Source organism: Taeniopygia guttata, chromosome 29 (assembly GCF_048771995.1).
Source record: "Taeniopygia guttata chromosome 29, bTaeGut7.mat, whole genome shotgun sequence".
In the NCBI taxonomy this organism is placed as follows: Eukaryota; Metazoa; Chordata; class Aves; order Passeriformes; family Estrildidae; genus Taeniopygia; species Taeniopygia guttata.
Genome location: NC_133054.1, coordinates 3,783,041 through 3,802,566, shown reverse-complemented (window position 1 = coordinate 3,802,566; position 19,526 = coordinate 3,783,041). Strand labels below are relative to the sequence as shown.

General features: G+C 50.7%; 1 protein-coding gene across 4 annotated transcripts in view; it reads right to left on the bottom strand.

Moving 5' to 3' along the window:
* The window catches only part of R3HDM2 (R3H domain containing 2), a 43,867-nt gene that overhangs the window by 20,050 nt on the left and 4,291 nt on the right, over window positions 1-19,526 (bottom strand). The window contains exons 1-5 of one of the 4 annotated variants that reach the window (XM_030259318.4): window positions 11,155-11,636; window positions 2,897-3,095; window positions 1,153-1,194; window positions 668-754; window positions 345-471 (exon numbers count right to left, since the gene is read on the bottom strand). In XM_030259318.4, the coding sequence (XP_030115178.4) occupies window positions 345-471; window positions 668-754; window positions 1,153-1,194; window positions 2,897-3,064 (424 nt within the window). In that variant the 5' untranslated portion in view covers window positions 3,065-3,095; window positions 11,155-11,636. Of the gene's footprint in view, window positions 1-344; window positions 472-667; window positions 755-1,152; window positions 1,195-2,896; window positions 3,096-11,154; window positions 11,637-19,526 lie in introns of those variants that run through there. The other 3 variants (XM_030259316.4, XM_030259319.4, XM_030259317.4) reach the window with 3 other exon arrangements.

Below are 19,526 nucleotides of genomic sequence, written 5' to 3'. Positions count from 1 at the left end.
ACCTGTCAGTCTGTTGGGAATGTGTCAGCCTGGAGAATCCCTCCCTTTCTCCATGCTCTGCTCTGGGAGGATGTGGATGAACCATCCCTGGGAGTGTCCAAGGGCAGGTTGGACAGGGCTTGGAGCAGCCTGGGACAGTGGAAGTGTCCCTGCCATGGCAGGGGTGGCACTGGATGGGCTTTAAGGTCCCTTCCCACCCAAACCAGGACTCTCTGATGTTCCCAACCCCACAGTCCTGCTCAGCAGCAGCAGCAGCAGAGCCAACCTGTCCCACCCCTGCCCCACCCCCAGAAGGTTCCCAGAGCAGGTGAGCAGCACCTGCCCCGTTCAAACCAGCACCTGACCTCGAGAGAGCATCTTCCTTGGTGTTTTTTCTTTATTCTTGTCTTTTTCTTCTTTCTCCACCCCATCTTTTGTGGATTTCTCCTCTTCCTTGTCAGAGGGGCAGCTCACGTGCAGCTGGATGATGTCCTGGGGTGAAACAAATGTCCCTCAGACATTCCCTGAGCCATGGCTGGAGAAAAGCAGCCCAGGAAAGTCTCAAACAGCTCCTGTGGGAATGTTTTTGGCTCCCCAAGGCACGAGAGAGTAAGATATGGATCATTTCTAGGAAAATATATATTTCCTGGGCTTCCACACTCCCAAATTTGTCTCACTCTGGGCCTACCTGAGACTCCAGCAGCCCATCCACGAAGGGGCCTGAGGATTCCTCACACACAGCCAAACTCCTGACCAGTTTAAGCTTTGAGTTAGACTGAAAAAGGTAAAAAAAGGGGAGTGGTTACAACACCTCAGCTAAAACTCACACTTGAATTCCTGCAGCTGCATTCCCAAGGAACTCGTGCAATTAAATTCCCAATTAGAGGGACATTCCCCTCAATATACAGATACACAATGACTTGGAATCCCTGAACAAACAGTTATTTTATTCCTTCAGCCTTTGAAGCAAATTTTAGGTGGGAAATTACCCTGCCTTAATTCCTGCCCTCCCCAACTTCCAGTCAGAGCAATTCCAGCCTTTATGCTGTCAGAAAGGAGCACATGGAAATCCCTGTCTGCTGCACGTGGCTTCCAGGGACAGGACAGGCTCCCTAAGACTGGGATCAGGATTTCCAATTTCAAAGGAAATTGGGATGGCAGCAGAGCTCCTACCTTGGCTCTTTTCCGGGCGTGTCCGTGACTTGACGTTCGCTTCTGTGGAGAGAGAAAAGGGAAGGCAAGAAAACTTAACCTGGAAGTTTTCTGCCATTCCTGGGACACAAAAAAGGGATCGTGACAGAGGTGCTGCTGCTCTGTCTGGAGAGCCAGCAAGCCCTGGTGGCTGGACCTGGCTGAGAAGAATCTCAGGAGGGTACATGGCACTGGGGATGGCTACCTGTCAGAACTCAAAATGTCCCTCAGACATTTTTACACGTTCCCGGACCAAGTCAGAAGCATTTGAGACCCTGGCAGGCAGCTGGAAACAGCTGTGATTTTAGATTTAAGCCATAGAATGATTTACCAACCTTACAAGAAGAACAAGAAGTCACAAAAGTTTAGATACTATAGTAAAAGTAGTCACAAAGTAAAAAATTTTGAGTGCTGTACAGGGGGGTTTTAAATCCTATACAGGGGAGTTTTAGTTTTATACATGGAGGTCAGAAGTGTTAAGATAGAGAGATTTAAGCCTATCCTGTCCTCCCTCTTTCTTCTTCCTTACCTCCATATTCTTAATAATGTTAGCACTCACAAATTAGTTTAGAGTAGAAAAGCACCATTTAATATAGGTAATAGGCATTAGAGAAAGACTATAAACATTTAACATGTAATGTACCATATAAAAAATAGCAGCAGCCCCGGGCAGGGGGAGAGAAGAAGAAAACAAGAGTCAGAGAGGATGTCAGGGGTGTGTGTGTGTGCCTCTGCCTGAGCTGCTGAACAAACCACAGCAGCCCGAAAAAACAATCTTTTAAATCACTTACAATAAACTGCCTTAAAACCAAACAACAAAAAACTTCTAAGCTTTTTTTTTTTTGAAAGCACAAGTTAAAAGAGAGATTTTTCCACCACAGGGAGCCACCCACAACCTAGGGCGAGCTCCAGCAGCCACCTGTGTAAGCAGCACTCCTGGTCGAGGGCCACCTCGCAAAGAGGGAGGGGACAGAAAGGTTTTGTCCCTCAGGAGTCAGGGACGTGGTGTGGTAGCAGTGATTTGAAATCTAGACACGCCACTGGAAGTTTTTGCCCTGAATAAAATGTTTGCTGAAATCTCCCCCGCTCCATTCCCGAGTGCCCAGTCAGGCTCTCCCTGCACAGCTGCGGGTCTGCCCGTGCAGCTGTGAGCACATCTGGCAGATGTGCCAGCCCGCAGCTGGGATGGCAGCAGCATCCAGCAGGCAGCTGAGGGTGGGAACAGCTTCAAGCTCCACCAGGAGCCACAAGGCCAGGTGGCAGGAGAGCAGAGCAGCAGGAATGAGTCCCAGCACCCCCAAATGATGCTTGCACAGAGCTTTTTTCATTTATTGAAACGAAATCCCAAACCATTCCCGTCCTATTTTTAACTGAAGCGAAGCAATAGTCAGGCAGCATTCCTGAACCCAAGCTCTCCCTGCATGCCTTCCCTCGACATGAAGCCATTAACTCATCCTTAGATCAAAGAAAGGAGTAAGAGGGAGGTGACAGCCCTGGCACCAGAACCTGGGGGCAGAGCACGCCTGTCCCCCAGGGAATATTTCAGTTATTCCACTCCCAGGCTCAGGGAATATTTCAACCACTCTGGCCAGGAGAGATCAGCTGAGGAGGAAGGAGCAGCCTGCCCAGCGTGGTGTCCCTGTGGGAAAGGGGGCTCAGGCTCTGGGTGCTCTGGGAAGGGATGGAGGCAGCAGGTGAGGGCCCAGCCCTCCCTGCCCACACTCACCTGAGATTCCTGGCGCACACTGACCTCCTCCCCCCCATCCTTCTCCACCTCCTCCTTGCTTGGTGACCTGGATACATATTTGGTTTTGTTCACAGATTCCTCAACCACCTTTTTTTCTGATTCCTTCATAATTTCCAGGGACTCCTGTGCCGTGTTGCTGTTGGACATCTTCAGAGCCCTCCGACGCAGCGACGGGCACCTGCAGGACAAGGGACTTTCACTTATAGAGCTTAAAGCAAATCTAAAAAGTACCTTCACATAGAAAGTTTACAACATTTTTTCCTAGGGTAATAAATATATGACAGTAGTGAAGCTATGTAACACAAGGTAATAAATAAGTGACGCATCAAAGATGGTTTATTTAAAGTTAAAAAAGAGAGGGGGAATTGTAGGAATATAAAAAGGGAAAAGATCTTGGAAAGTGCAAAAAGGCCCCAGAATGTAGACATAAAGCTGAGAAAGGCTAGGAAACTTCAAAACCTTCTCATGGGAAGCTAGCAAAATAAGAACCAAGTGAATACATTTATATTTGTCATAAGGAACAAGAAAGAACAAGAACTTATTGATAGTTCAAGATGTGAAAAGTCCTAGATATATGCTTTGCAAAGATAGAAAAAGTTTCAATCTTATATAATGAATTATTGTTTGAGGTTCACAGAAGTCCTCTTGTTAATGTTAAACCCACGTGAATCCTTGTTTTATTAGTTGGAGTATAATGACTTTGCACCTTTTCTTTTATGCTGTTGGTTCAAAGAATAAATAAATTCCAACACCCAGAGCTGAGCTCTGTTCCAGGGCAAACCACCACCAAAAATCTGCATTTCCCCAAATCTCAGCCCAGTTCTTTTTGTAATCAGTCAAATCTTCAGTAAGAAAATAGCCTTGTACTCCAAACATGCTGTAACCCTGGGATCTCCTTCTGGTCAAATACTTCAGGACAAGTGGGACTCAAATTACTCATTAAGACAAATATTCCTGGTAAAGTTGCATTTAATTGCTTCCCTTTGATTAGCAAGAAGCAGGCAGCCCCTGGAGCCACCTCTGGATTAGAGTGGAGCCTGGACAAGGCAGCACCTGTGCTTTGGTGTGCTGAGAGCCTCAACCCCATCAAATTAAGTGTTCATTTCAAATTGATCATCTGGAATCAAAACATCAGCCCTGCCCTTGGAGCTCATCAGGAACTGGAGTGCAGGACACAGGGAATGGCTTCCCACTGCAGAGGGCAGGGATGGATGGGATATTGGGAAGGAATTCTTCCCTGTGAGGATGCTGAGGCCCTGGAATGGATTTCCCAGAGCAGTTGTGGCTTCTCCTGGATCCCTGGAAGTGTCCAAGGCCAGGCTGGAAGGGGCTTGGAGCACCCTGGGGCAACGGGAGTGTCCCTGCCCATGGCAGGGGTGGACTGGGATGAGCTTTAAGGTTCCTCCCAACCCAAAGCATTCCATGATTTTATGATTCCAGTCGCTCAGAGCAGGTCTCAGAGTCTGAGCAAGGACTAAACCGGCTCCACGTGGCTGTGGGGGGCATGTGGCACCAGGAAACACCTTTGGAGAGACACATTTCCAAAAAGAAAAGGGGAGCCTAAATCAGAGCGAGGCTCAAACAAAACCCCTGGTAGCAGAAAGCACCTGTTTAACAACTAATTTTCAACTCCTTTGGCAGAATGTGGCTGAAACAGAGTCAGAACTCGCAGCCATTTATCAACTCCTGACTCTGCACAGAACAGCTGATATTCCTGGACTTTTCTCCTTTAATTTGTGGAGCTGCTGAGCACAAAACATGCATTTGACATTTTTGTAGTTACTGGAATTGGTTCCAGGCACAGAAAGCAGGAGAATGCAGTGAACTGCCTCCATTCCATGGATTCTTACAGGGAATTTTAACAAATTTCTTAAGATATGGAGGGCAGGTGCCCTGGGGTGGCTGGAAAATGCCAGATCCAGCGGGACAATGGGACAGGCCTGACACAGGGAGGTTCAGCTTCCTGCTCACCTGAGTGAGCCACACATGGGGCAAACAGGAAAGGGAAAAGTTACTGAACTCAAGGCGAGGCGGCACCTCGAGTAGGTGGGAAATATCCCAGAAAATTGGTGGGAAGAAGGTGCAGGGAAAGCAAACATCCACCCTGCAGCTGCCCAGCAGGCTGAGATCCAGCAGTGGTGACGTTCCCAGGGAGCTGCACAGGGTGACAGCCCCACACCAGGGAATCCCACGCTGCTCCCACAGGAATTAGGTCAGGAAGGGAAAAGGGAACACTTTGCTTGATGTGCCTCATTGGTGGGAGGATTGTGCAGGGGGTGAAGGTGGTAAACTCTGCCTCCTCCCAGCCCAAAACACTTCACACTGCAGGAAACTGCTCCAGGCTCATGCCCAGGCCGAGGGCTTAAACATTCCAAGAGGATCTGGAGCAGATTTGGGGAAGGGAGGGAGGAGGCAGCGCCGGAACTGCACACATGACACTCAAATAAAGAAGCAGGTTTTGTACAGCTCATTCCCTTTGCACCACCCACCCTCTAACAAGCTTTTCCCCCCAAGCCAAACACCTCAGCCAAATTTAAGGCGGATAACAGGATCTTTTCCTGTCGTGCTGCAACGTAACTTCAGCATCACACAGGGAACATGATCAGATTTGCCAGAGAAGATAACTGGGAGCCACAGAAGTGACATTTATCAGCTGCCCCCTCCTGTTCCAGCTTCCATCCCCTCCAGGCAGCCTCCAGGACATTTCCCTGCATGCAGAAGCTGGGGGAGATCTGGGCACTGCTGCTTTCCAGAGGAGGATTCCTGCAGGATGAATGAATCAGCCCAGCTCCCTCGGGCAGCCGTGGGCAGAGAGGGGGTGGCAGACACCAGTGACGGTGACAGACGGGGCCTGTGGAGAGGGTGCAAGTTCAGAGGACTCAGGGGAGTGGGTGGGATTGAGCTGGGCCTTGGGAGAGAGAAAAAGTGACACAGATGCAACAGAAAATCTGTGTCAGGAAAGAAGATGGAGCAAAGGTGCAAGGGAGGAGGTGGGGGAGGCGTTGCTGCTGTTTTGGTTTGGGGATGGGGATTGGCAAAGCAACTGGGCCAGTGACAGCAGTGACTGGGCATACTGGGAATGCTGGCCAAGGGCCAGGGAGTCGGGACACATTTAAATCCTCCTCCTCACTCCAGAAAGGAACATGGAATTCCACCTCTGCTGCCTTCTTGCCACCTGCAGTTAGCAGCTGCCGAGCCCCGGGAATGCAGCAGCAGCTCCTGCTTGGGCAGGGAATAAAAGCAAGAAAGTTCTGCATTCCCCGTTCAGATGGATCTGGCAGCAGATCTGGAAAAGGCAGGAAGCTCCTGCTAAATAAACCCTCTCTTCCTGGCCTTGTTTCTCAGGGAACAGACCTGCTCCTGAGCTAAATGAGGGTGCAAAGGAGACATATGGCTGCTGGGTGCAGTGCCCACACACGGCTGCGGTGCTGCAGAGGGATGGAGGGGTCTGAGGGGAGATGGAGGGGTCTGAGGGGGGATGGAGGGGGCTGAGGGGGGATGGAGGGGGCTGAGGGGGGATGGAGGGGTCTGAGCGGGGGATGGAGGGGTCTGAGGGGGGAATGGAGGGGGGTGGGGGGGAGATGGAGGGGTCTGAGGGGAGATGGAGGGGGCTGAGGGGGAGGGAGGGGTCTGAGGGGGGATGGAGGGGTCTGAGGGGGGAATGGAGGGGTCTGAGGGGGGGATGGAGGGGTCTGAGGGGGGGATGGAGGGGTCTGAGGGGGGAATGGAGGGGTCTGAGGGGGGATGGAGGGGTCTGAGGGGGGATGGAGGAGTCTGAGGGGGGATGGAGGAGTCTGAGGGGGGAATGGAGGGGTCTGAGGGGGGAATGGAGGGGTCTGAGGGGGGGATGGAGGGGGCTGAGGGGGGAATGGAGGGGTCTGAGGGGGGGATGGAGGGGGCTGAGGGGGGAATGGAGGGGGGTGCGGGGGGATGGAGGGGGCTGACGGGGGGATGGAGAGGTCTGAGGGGGACATCCAATGGGGACGTCCAGCGGGGACATCCAAAGGGAACGTCCAACGGGGACGTCCAAGGGGGACAATCCAAGGGGGACGTCCAAGGGGGACGTCCAAGGGGGACGTCCAACGGGGACATCCAAGGGGGACATCCAAGGGGGACATCCAAGGGGGACATCCAAGGGGGACATCCAACGGGGACATCCAAGGGGGACGTCCAACGGGGACATCCAAGGGGGACATCCAACGGGGACATCCAAGGGGGACATCCAACGGGGACATCCAAGGGGGACATCCAATGGGGACATGCCCCTGGCAGGAGTGGGACAGGGCAGCCTTTCTGACCCCTCCCAGCCCAAACCATCCCATCCTTTCCCCAGCACCCCATCGCTCCCCTCTGCCCTGTTTGGGGGGCAGCAGCACCCACCACCCACCACCACCCCTCACCGCCCTCCCGCTGGGTACCAGTGATGCTCAGGCGAGCAATTCGCTGATTGGCTGCCCGGCAGCCAATGGGGAGCCGAGCTCCATGGCAACGGGGCCCTGTTGCCAGGAGCAACGGGGCGGGGGTGACTCAGGTCCCCCTCCCCGGCGCGGCAGAGGCTGCGGAACGGCTCAGCACCGGGAACCGGCTCAGCACCGGGAACTGGCTCAGCACCGGGAACCGGCTCAGCACCGGGAACCGGCTCAGCACCGGGAACCGGCTCAGCACCGGAACCGGCTCAGCACCGGGAACCGGCTCAGCACCGGGAACCGGCTCAGCACCGGGACCGGGGGCGTTCGGCGGGCTGGGGAGGGGCTGCCATCCCGGCCACGAAGCCCCTCGGGCTCTGCCGGGCCCTGGCCGTGCCCAGGGATGGTCCCAGGGGCTCCTCCTCGGCTGGGATGATCCCGGCCTTCAGGGGCAGCTGCTGGGTGCAACAAGAGGCTGGGAGGGAAGGGTTTGTAAGTGTGACAAAAGGTCCTGAAACAGCTCCATCCTGCGCTCCACGCAGGCAAAACATCACTGCAGAGCAGCCCAGGAAAAGTCTGAGGGCTCGGCTGGAATTCTGACACGTAAAGAGCCTTTGGAGCTCACTGCCCTCCCTCAGGTAACAGCTCCCACTGGGACAAGCACCCCAAAAAGCCCCAAACCAGCAATATTTATCAACTTCAAAGCCACCTCTCCTGAATTCTCTCCTGATTATCAGCTGGAGATAATTTGCTTTTATTCCCTCCCCCCCTTACAGCTCCTACAAAACCCAGCAAGATTCCCCACAGGAGGCCGGACGTCTCTGTCTGCACAGTCCCCGTGCTTAGTCATTGCTTTAAATCCTCATCTCCACCCCCACATGACATCAAATTCTGAAATTATGATGCAGACAGAAGGGTTTGACTCCAGGTGAAAAGGGGGGAAATAACCTGATATGAACAAGGGGACAGGAAGTGCAGGTGAGCCAAAGGGAATTCTGGAGAACTGGGAGGTTTCCTTGCGGAAAACATCTCAAAGCACAAGATCATTTCAGGGGCAATAAAATACTCTGATATTTTGTTACCTCCCTCCATCAAGGCAAGGACTAAACTCAGGAGAGGCGTCAACTTGTTCTCACTCTATTCCACAAGTGTAAGCAGGAGTGCCAAAATAATTTCCATGTGATACCCAGGAATCGCATAGAGGTGGATAAAAGTTTTATAAAACTGATATTTCTTCTTTTCGGAGGAAATTCCTCCCTGTGATGGTGGGGAGGCCCTAGCACAGCCCAGAGAAGCTGGGGCTGCCCCTGGATCCCTGGAAGTGTCCAAGGCCAAGATGGAGCAACCCGGTTTAGTGGAAGGTGTCCTTCAGTTGCAAAGGTGTGGAATGAGATGAGTTTTAAGGTCCCTTCCCACCCAAACCATTCCATATTCCATATTCAGAGCCTTTCTTTCACCTTCCTCCCCTTTCAAGCCCTCTCATGGCCCACCTGAGCCAGAGCCTCAGTTGTTCTCTGCTGCCCTCCAGCACTTCTGGGCACACAAATCTCTTAAATACTCCGACCTGGATGGGAAAACTTTGCTTAAATCTAATTTCCATGTGTGGAAAAGGAAACGCAGAGAATTCCTGCTCCAATTATCCTGTGCCACATCTCCCAGACACTGACAGGTTAACACTGGGAGGAAGGAACCGACTGCACAAACAGCCCAGAAGTTAAACAGTCCTAAGAACACTTCCCCAAGAAAAGTGGGATTAAACAGTTTTAATTTCAAGTTGTCCAAGCCTGGAGCTCCCAGCACCAAGGGCCACTCTCAGTCCTGCTCTCCCCTCTTGTAGGAAAAGGGACATTATTGGTTTGATGTTCAAAAGAAAGGAAACAGTGATCCTGCTGCTCCTTTTTCATTTCATTTTTGGGAGCTGCTTCAGGCTGAGCAATAACCTTCTCACCACTCCTTTCCAAAATCTGGGGGAGGAAGAAAAAAACCCAACCCCAAAACAGTCAAAAAGTGAAGGCCCACCAGGCCTGGAGAACAAAGGGTTTCCTGGAGAAGGAAGCGCTGCTCCCAGTGCAGCACTGAAGGTTTGTGGACAGTTCCTGAGGCTTCCTGGACACAACTGTGGCAGAGAGAAAAGAAATGCAGGCTGAGAACTGCCTGTCAGAGCTCTCTGCTCCATTTCACACCACTTCCCACTTCCTCATCACGAGCTATTCCTGTATTCATCCCAACATCCCAAGAGCAGGGAACTGCTCCGGTGACGTCAAAGCAGTTTCCCAGCAACAATTAATGAGGGCTGTCCACCACAGGGGTTTCCTGAAAAGCAAGGAATTATCCACCTACTTTCCACAGTGTCAGGATGCAATAGGACAGCACTGAGCAGGGATTTCTGTTAACCCTTCCACGGCTCAGCAGAAATCCCTGGGACAGCTCCCGGTTCTTTCAGAGAACCTCAAGGAGAATTCCTTTCACCAGAGCCCATCCCTAACGAGGCATCTGTACCAGAGGTACCAAGCAGGAAAACATGGAAAACCAACCAGGAAAACATTGAAAACCAACCAGGAAAACACAGAAAACCAAGCAGGAAAACAAGAAAAACTCTTCTGCTGGCACCTGCCCCTGTGCTCTGCCTGTGCCAGGCATGAGCAGCAGCATTAAAAATGTGGATGAGGGAACAAGGAATTCCCTCACCTTCCCCAGCTGGCAAAGCACATTCCCAAACTTTGTTTAGCAGCCCCAAAGCATCCCAGCTCCCAGAAAACCTCCACAAGAGGAAGGCACAAGGCAGGAAGGTTATCTGTATTTCTCCTCCTGCTTTTCCCCACGCTGGCAGAGGACACAGAGCCACTCATCACATGGCAGACACTGGGTGTTCTCCAGGTGGGACCCAGAAATTAATTTGAAAATAGAAAAAAGTGAGGAAATAATGATTCAAAGAAAAAAAACCCTCAATTTTATTTGTTGCTTATCAGCAGAAGTTGGGATTGGGTGTGAAGTCTGAAGAGCAGGTAGACAGATCCTGAGACCCCAAAGTACAATAACCACACCTCAATCCCAAAAAACAACCAGCTCCCAGCACTAAATCTGGGATGAAGAGAGCATAACTTCTTGGGTGTTAGGCAAAACTGGACGATGGGCACATGTGAGGAGGGGGAAAAGTCAATCCAAGCTCCTGATTCCACTAAACCCAACTCAGCGAGGGGCTTAAATTAATTTAAAAATGGAGTTAATGCATCAGTGAACACAAGCACCGTCCTACAGAACACCCAATTGCATAAGCCACCCCAAAAACGTCACATGGCACGATGCCAACTAAGCAGCCAACATTCCCCATCAACTAGCCAGCTCCAAACAAATAAATCCACTAAAACATAACCCAGCAAATGAGCTGGGAAGGTTCTGCCTCTGCAAAACCAGAGGAATTACCCAGGAGCAAGCTGCAGATGCTTGGAGCATGAGGAGATTCCATGATGCTGTCAGGGGAACTCCTTAATGACATGGCAGAGCACAGGATGCCGACCGGGGATTCCCTCTCTCCGTAGGTGCATCCCCGGCGGCACAAAAGGAGGAAGAGGAGAGCTCACCTCACCCTCCCAAATCCTCACTGAGATCCCAGAGCCACAAATTCATTTAGTCCAGCTCCATTTTAAATTAACTCCCTCCAGCAGCAGAAATCCTGGCACTTACCGAGGGGAGAGGGACACTGCCAGGTCCCCATCCCTGAAATATTCGCCCACATTTACGCTGCGTTTTGCACCGGGGAGGGGAAATGAAAAGTCTGACCAATCTTTCTTTTCTCAAATAATTAAAACCTCATTCTAAAAATAAACTCACCGTGGTGGTTCTGCACTCTGAGCACGTCAGCTGTTTCCCGATTTCAGCGGAGACTCCATGGCCACGAGCAGTTCAAGAGGAATTCTGCCAGGATAATCTCGCTCCCGGGAAGCCCCCGCCAGCTCTCCCGAAGGAAAAACCAAAAAACCCTGGGGATCTTTGCGGCTGCTCGGGCTCTGAGGAGCGGCTCGGCAGCGGAGCAGATCCCAGCTGTTCGCAGGGATGTCAGCACAGCTCTGCCAATAGCCACATCCACACCCCCCTCCTGCTCTCCTGCAAATCTTCAATGGAGCTGCCTCCGCGCCGCCGTTAAAGACGCAGCATCCGTCCCCTGCCGGCCCCGGGGAGGCAGCCGGGGGTGCTGCTGGATGGGGACGTGGGTGGGAGCCAGCAGCGTGTCCTGCAGCCAGCGGGGCCACCAGCTCCTGGGGGCATCGGCTCTCCAGAATCACTGCACAGTGAGGGAGGGGATTGTCCCACTCTGCTCTGGGCTGGGGCAGCCTCACCTCCAGTCCTGGGGGCACTTTGGGCACCACAATATGAAAAAGGGCTAAAGATGCTGGAGGACGTTCAAAGGAGGGACATGGGAATGGGGAAAGGTCTGGAGGAGATGCACAAGGAGCAGCTGAGGGCACTTGGCTTGTTCAGCTGGAGACTCCTCGGGGGTTGCAGCTTCACATGAGGGGCAGCTCCGATTTCTGCTCTCTGTGACCAGGGCCAGGACCCCAGGGAATGGCTGGAGCTGTGTCAGGTTGGAAATCAGGGAAAGGTTCTTTCCCCAGAGGGTGCTGGGCACTGCCCAGGCTCCCCAGGGAATGGGCACAGCCCCAAAGCTGCCAAAGCTCCAGGAGTGTGTGGACAGCGCTGCCAGGGATGCCCAGGGTGAGATTTTGGGGTGTTTGTGCAGAGCCAGGAGTTGGGATCAAGGATCCTTCAGGATACCTTCCAACTCAGAATATTCCACGATTCCATAAAAAAGGGATGGCAGATACCACCCAAGGCACCAGCAGCCTCCAGAAGGATTCACATGCAGGGAAAACACCCAGAACAACTCACACCTGCCCAGGTAGGTCACAGCCAGCCTTGCTCCACTCCTGTCACTGCTGCCATAACTTCTCCGAGGGGTCACCTTGTTAAGGGTTTCATTTCAATTCAGTTATTTGCTTTTCTTGCTCATTTATTGGGGATTAAATATGGAGAGACAGAAAACAAGAAATGTAAATGGCAAAACTGGATACTTTGGAGAACCAGAATTGTAAAAGATGCATTGTAGGATCCACGAGGGGTAATTTTAGATTAGTGGCTTTATGGCATTTACAGCTTGGTGTGGCTAAAGCTGATAGGCCAAGAAATGTTTATAGTGTATTGTAATTAGGAAATAATTAGCTACTGATTATGATGGCATGAATTGTAACATCTGTATTGCCTCACCCTTCACAGAGACTGAAAATGGAATAAAAGTTTTTAAATGCCTCTAACTTAGCCCATCTCTGGGTGAGAAAAGAGCACAGTCCAACACCAGAGACATCTGAAACCTTTCACTTGTTTAAATTTTCCCCAGAAAGGAGTTTTCCATCCCAGACCTGGAGATTCTGCAGGCACAGGGCCACAATGAAGTCTCCTCTCCACATCCCATGGATGGAAAACATGGATGGAGAAAGGAATTATGAGGGATAAGAAGACAAAAGTCACCTGCAATGCTATTGCAGTGCTGTCAAGGTCTCGATCCACCCACACTTTGGAATGCAGAGGCTCCAGGGATGTTGCACAAGATTTTCCCATCAAAAGGTGCAAGGAAGACAGATCCAAAGGATCCAACATCCTTTTATGTCTGCCACTTCAAGTTTTTTCCTCTCAATTCTACAAAGAACTTTTACAATGGAGGTACTGGGACAAAAAAAAAAAAAAAAACAACAAAAAAAAACCCAAACAAACAAAAAAACATGAGCTCACAGGCTCTTTGAGAAAAGGAGGACAAGGAGCTCTAGCTGAGCTCAGTCTAAGGAGGATGAGAGGCTTCCTCTGAGCTCAGTCTAAGGAGGATGAGGAGCTTTAGCTGAGCTCAGTCTAAGGAGGATGAGGAGCTTTAGCTGAGCTCAGTCTAAGGAGGATGAGGAGCTTTAGCTGAGCTCAGTCTGAGGAGGATGAGGAGCTCGAGCTGAGCTCAGTCTGAGGAGGATGAGGAGCTCTAGCTGAGCTCAGTCTGAGGAGGATGAGGAGCCTCAGCTGAGCTCAGTCTGAGGATGAGGAGCTCTACCTGAGCTCAGTCTGAGGACGATGAGGAGCTCTGCCTGAGCTCAGTCTGAGGAGGATGAGGAGCTCGAGCTGAGCTCAGTCTGGGGAGGATGAGGAGCTCTAGCTGAGCTCAGTCTGAGGAGGATGAGGAGCTCTAGCTGAGCTCAGTCTGAGGAGGATGAGGAGCTCTAGCAGAGCTCAGGGTGGTGCTGCACAGGAGCTGCAGCAGCTGCAGCAGCCCCGGGGTGGCTCGGCAGGAGCTGTGGCGCTGGGCAGGGCTGAGCTCAGCAGCAGAGTGAGCTCAGAGTGACTCCCTGTGGCAGCCCTGCCAGCAAGATCCAGGCACCAGCCCCACAGCTCAGCACCAGCTTTTACCCCTTTTCATCCACCTCTTTGGGGCTGGTTATTCCTGGCACTCTGGAGTGTGAAACCTGGAGTTCTGAGCTCTGAAGCAGCTCCAGGTGATATTTTCCAAGTGAAGAAGTGACAGAAAGAGGCAGAGGAAGCATTCCCAGGGTAAGGATCACTGCTGCACACAGAGCCTTCAAATTCCCCCCAAAAAAGCCAGTGAAGCCACGGCTTTATTTTGCTAAGGAGCCTCCTGTGGTCAGGGGCAGCCTCAGAATCATCAAGGATGGGTGCTGGAGCCTTGCAGTTGCTGTGCAAGGAGAAACCCCAGAATGCTGCTCTCCCCTTCCTCCAGATCTCCCTGTTTCCAAAGAACATCCCACCAGCTTCAGCCCCTCTGTCGAGGCCCCACTGTCTGTAGATAAAGGAGGAAGAAAAGCAGCTCCATGAGAGCCTGCAGACCTGATCTCTGGCACTTGGGCAGTTGGATCAGCAGATTTTGGAATGTGAAAGCCTCCAGCCCCAGGACAAGAGCACCTGCCCCAGACAGCACAGGTGCAGCCTCCCACAGCTCATCCAGCTCTTCCCAAAATCCCTGTCCATCACTGTGAGCCAGCAGCGTTTCCTCCTCACAGAGCACAGCGTGTGCAAGAGGATTTCCTGAGCTGCAGCCCTCTCCTGCATGGGAGACAGCAAATCCCAGGTGGAAGGAGGATGAGGAGGAGGAGGATGAAGAGTGAATCAGCCCCAGCAGCCTGGAAAAAGCCCCACAGTGCAGCTCCTGCCTCTCAGACTGAGAGCCCTCAGCTCTGGAATCGCAGCCACACGGTGAAACTGGGTCAGGGAAAGAGAGGACGGGAAAGATGCAGCAGCTCCAGGTACCGCTGCTGCTCCTGCCTGCCAGGGAAGCTGCCAGTGCCCAGCACTCCCAGCGGGAGGAAACAAAGGGAAAAGCAAGAAGACATTCCCTCCTTCTCTGGCAGACACGTGTGCGTGAGGCCAGGCTCTGCCTGCCAGCCCAGCTCCCATGGAGAGGAGACATGGCAATTAGGAAGTGGACAAATTCCACGGGAAGAGGGGAAAGTCAGGACTTGTGACACTAAACTGTTTTATCTATTTGAGTCAGGCTTAAAGGCTCTCATAGACAAACATCACACCCTTGATAGCTCAGCTACCTCAGGTGGCATAAAGCAGCAGGATGGCTCCTGTGACAGTGTTGGAAACAAAAAAGTTTTAATAAAAAAACTCTTTACAAAGAAAACTGAGCCAGGGCAAGAGGTTCTTGCTCCTGCTAAAACACTTTACAAAAGCAATTTACTTGTCTAAACCAGTGGGGTGGCACTGGGATGCCACTGTCTGGGATCTCCCAGGGCCAGACAGTGGCAGGGAAGGGAGAAGAGCTTTGCCAAGGGAATTCCGTGCATCCACCCAGAGCAGAGAACTCCCTGTTCCCTTGGAAAGGGGGAAAGCCTCAAATTTGGGACAGCCTCGCATCTCAGCCTCAGCCCCCACAGCACCACGGGGACCAGGGAGAGGAAAAATCCTCAAGGAGCTGGAGCTCAGCTATTCTTTGGGATGGGCCTGACCTTGCTCAGGGTGCAGCAGCTGCCTTAATTAATTAATTACCGGGATGCACAGGTAGAAGCACGCTCCAGACAGCATCTGCTTCCAAGGACACGAGGAGCACACGGACTGCAGGGAGGAGCTGGAGATGGAGATGCTGCCTGGGGTGACTCAACGTCAGGTGCTGCCAGGTACCTGCCAGCATCCGAGGAGGGCTCAGCGAGGACATGAACACTCAGACAGACACCTCAGGCCCCTCAAGGACCTTCCCAAGCCCTCCATGCCCACTCTGGTTCTGTGTTTCCCTCAGCTGAGGTGACACTTCCCAGGCTGGAACCATTCTTCAGGCAGCACAAAGAATTTTAATCCCACTTTCTATTTTAAAAAGGGCCTTTCCATTCAAAGCTGGCTCAGCTGCAGATTCATGATCATGGCAACCACTCCCTCCCTGTGTGTGCCAGCATCGAACACCCCCAGATCCGGAGGGTCCTGCCTGGCCTGGGCCCCTCCAGCCCCTCTCCTGGGGTGCTCTGACATGAACCAAATCTGTCAATGGCTCAAGACAGACACGTGGGCAGCAGGAGCAGGGAGAACGTAGCAGGCTCCATTCAGCTCCCTGCTAAATAATTCAGCAAGAGAAATGCCGCAATACAGAGCCCAGCGAGATTTAAAAATACACCCTGGCTGCTCCAGGGGGACGGGGGGCAGGACGGAGAGGGACCCAGCAGCCGAGCCCAGCACAGGCGGTCACGGCCCCTCTTAACTGGGAATTTAACCCAAGTGTTGGTAACGCAGCAGCAGCAGCGCTCCGGGCTGGATCAGAGCCCTGCACGGAGGCAGAGTCCCAAAAAAGGAGCCCCAGCAGGAGGAAGGATGGAGGTGGGTACAGCCCCAAATCCAGCACTTCCATTCATCACCCTTAACACCACAACTGCCCCAATTCTTCTAACCCAAACTGTATCTAAAGGTAGAAAAATATTAAATATATTTAAATATATTTAAATATAAAAATTATATTTTATATATTTATATTAAAATATACTTTATAGCTTAATATTTATATAAAAATATAAACTATATATAATAAAAATATATACATATAAAATAGTACTAAAATTATATTAAAAATATCTGATATATAAGTATATAAAATATAAATATAAAAATTAAAATATAACAATTAAAATTAAAATAATATGTATAGAATATACAATATATAAATATATAAAAAATATTAAAATAAAATTACAATAATATGTATAAAATATATAATATATAAGTGTATACAATAAAATATTAAAATAAAAATTAAAATATAAAAATAAAATTAAATATGTATATAATATACAATATATAAATATATAAAACTATAAAAATAAAATTAAAATAATATGTATAAAATATATAAAATGTAAGTATATACAATAAAAATATAAAAATTAAAATATAAAAATAAAATTAAAATAATATGTATGAATATACAATATGCAAATATTTAAAAATAAAAACATAAACATAGAATTAAAATAATATGTATAAAATATATAATATGTAAGTATATAAAATTAAAATATAAAAAATAATACAAATATTAAAGATATGTAAAATATGTATTATAAAATTATAAAAATAAAATATTTAAATAATAGAAATATAGAAATATAGCTATCAAAACCATTCAAATATCACACAAACACCACTCCCAGTCAGGCAACAAGCAGAAAACGGTTGCTCAGGATTCCATCACCCTTCCTGCATCCTAAAAAAACCCCAAACCAACCCAAGTTTGTGCTACCCTAAAATATCCAACTCTCTGAACTGTGTAGGTGTCACCTGGATTTTCGTGGTGGGAATTAGAACACAGAAAGGATGTAGGAAGATCATTACCAGCTCCTTGCACCTGCACCAAACACTTCCCATTCCCTATTAATTATTAATTATTAATTAGCCCCAGTCCAAGGCACAGCCCCTTTAGCCCAGTTTGCCACTGGGATGCTCTGAAGGGAAAAATGGGATTTCCAGGTTTTGCAGCAATACTTTGGCAGATGGCTGCGTTCTCCCCTCCTCTCTCAGCTTCAAAAATAGCTCCAGAAAGACACGGATTTTTCCCTGCTTCCTCGTGAGCAACGATCCTGCCTTCCCAAGGACTTGTGAGATGGGAAACTGCCACTAATCAGAAAATACAGGGTGAGTTTTTATAAGGAAAAATAAAATTTTATGATCCTGTGCAGGTAATTCCAGACTTAGAGGCTTTCCATAAATATTTTTGAGTTTTCCAACAAACAAGAAAATACATATAGGGAAGATGTGGCAGCAGCTACTCTGAGGAGACTGACAGGACACCAAAATTCCCAAAAAAGCTGCTGGTCAGGGAGGAGATGGAGGAAAAGCTCCCAACGCCCCCACTAGTGGCAAGAGCAGACTCCTGCAATCCAGAATCCACCCAGAATCCATCCCCAGACTCTCCAAAAGCTGGGAATATCCATCAGGATTGGCAGGGGCTTGGAATGAGATGAGCTTTAAGGTCCCCCCTCCCAAGCCAAAACATCCTGGGATTCCAAAATTCCCTGGTAAAAGGGAGTTGCTCTCCCCAGCCCAGCAAAGCTGCTGCTGAACCCTCCCAGTCGCATCCCAGCAGGAATTTGGGATTTTTCCTTGTTCTGGGAAGCTCTGTGCTGTTGGGATCGTGCCTTGAACACCCTCAGTGAGGGGTTCACATCCATCCAGGCAGTGTCAAGGAGAACAACTTCCATAAATTCCATGTCCCAGTCTGAAGCCAACCTGGGGGGGAGCTGGGCAAAGAAAACCCCAAAATTTTGGCATAGAGATGTATTTAAATAGACAGAGCAGGATGAGGCTGGAGAAACCAAACCAGTCACAGAGGCAGGACACAAACACCTCAGCATTCCCCACATTCTGGATCTTCCTTTTCCACGCTCCCCACTTTTCCCCCATCCAGGGTTAAATCCCAACAGGATTGGGCTCAGAGCTCCTGCTCCTTTGAACACAGGGAAGCAGGCAGCACAAGATCCCATTTCCTCATGGAATTTCCTGCCTGAAGCCTCCCCAAGAGAGGGCAGTTTTAGGGTAACACCTTCCCAAACAAAGTGGATTTTGTGTCTAAACTCAGCTCAGGAGAAATTAATTCCTCAAAGAAAAAATATGTCAAAGCAAGAGCAAAAATTGAAAAACTTCATTAAAAAAACCTTAATGGAGCTGTTGTGTGGAGTGGGCTGGGCCTGCCCACACTCAATCATCCCCGAAATTCTCCGGGAAGGAGCAGCAGTGACTCAGCCTGCGGCACACAGACAGCTCCTGCTCCCGGATGGGGACGGAGCTGCCCTTCCCAGGAACTCCTGGATCCATCACCCCGGGAATCCTGGTGCTGAGAGGCACGAGGGATGCCCAGCCTGTGCCCTCAGCTGGACAGAAATCCAGGCAGGGCTGGCTCCCAGCCAGGGATGCAAGGGAAGGTGCAAGGAAAGATGCAGGAGGGTTGGGGGAGAGGGAAACTCACTCAGCTCAAGTGTTGGGTCCTGCATGTGGATCACATCCCCATGGAACACTCCAGGCTGGGGGAGAGGGGCTGGAGAGCTGGGAAAGGCTCTGGGGGCGCTGGTGCCAGCGGCTGGACAGAGCCCAGGTGTGCCCAGGTGTGGCCAGGGTGGCACCTGGGCTGTCCCAGCCGTGGGCACAGGGATTGTCCCCCTGTGCTGGCACTGCTGGGGCCCCTCCAGTGCTGGCTCCAGCCCTGGGCCCCCCCGGCCAGAGACATCGAGGGGCTGGAGCGTGGCCAGAGCTGGGGAAGGGCTGGAGCAGCAGGAGAAGGGGCTGGAGAGGCCCTGAGGGAGCCGGGAAAGGGGCTCAGCCTGGAGGGAAGGAGGCTCAGGGGGGAATTTCCACCCCACAACTCCCTGATGGGAGAGCGGGGTTGGGATCTGCTCCCAGGAACAGCAGGAGGAAAAGAAACAGCCCCAAATTCCTCCAGGAGAGGTTCAGGGTGGACATCAGGAGGAATTTCCTCCTCGAAAAGCTGCTCAGGCTTTGGAACTGCCTTGGTGGAAAGGAGGCTCAGGAGGGAATTTTCACCCCACAACTCCCTGGTGGGACAGCAGAGCCAGGATCTGCTCCCAGGGCACACCACAAGGAGAGGAAACGGCCTCAGGTTGTGCCAGGGGAGGTCCAGGATGGACATCAGGAGGGATTTGTTCATGGAAAGAATGGTC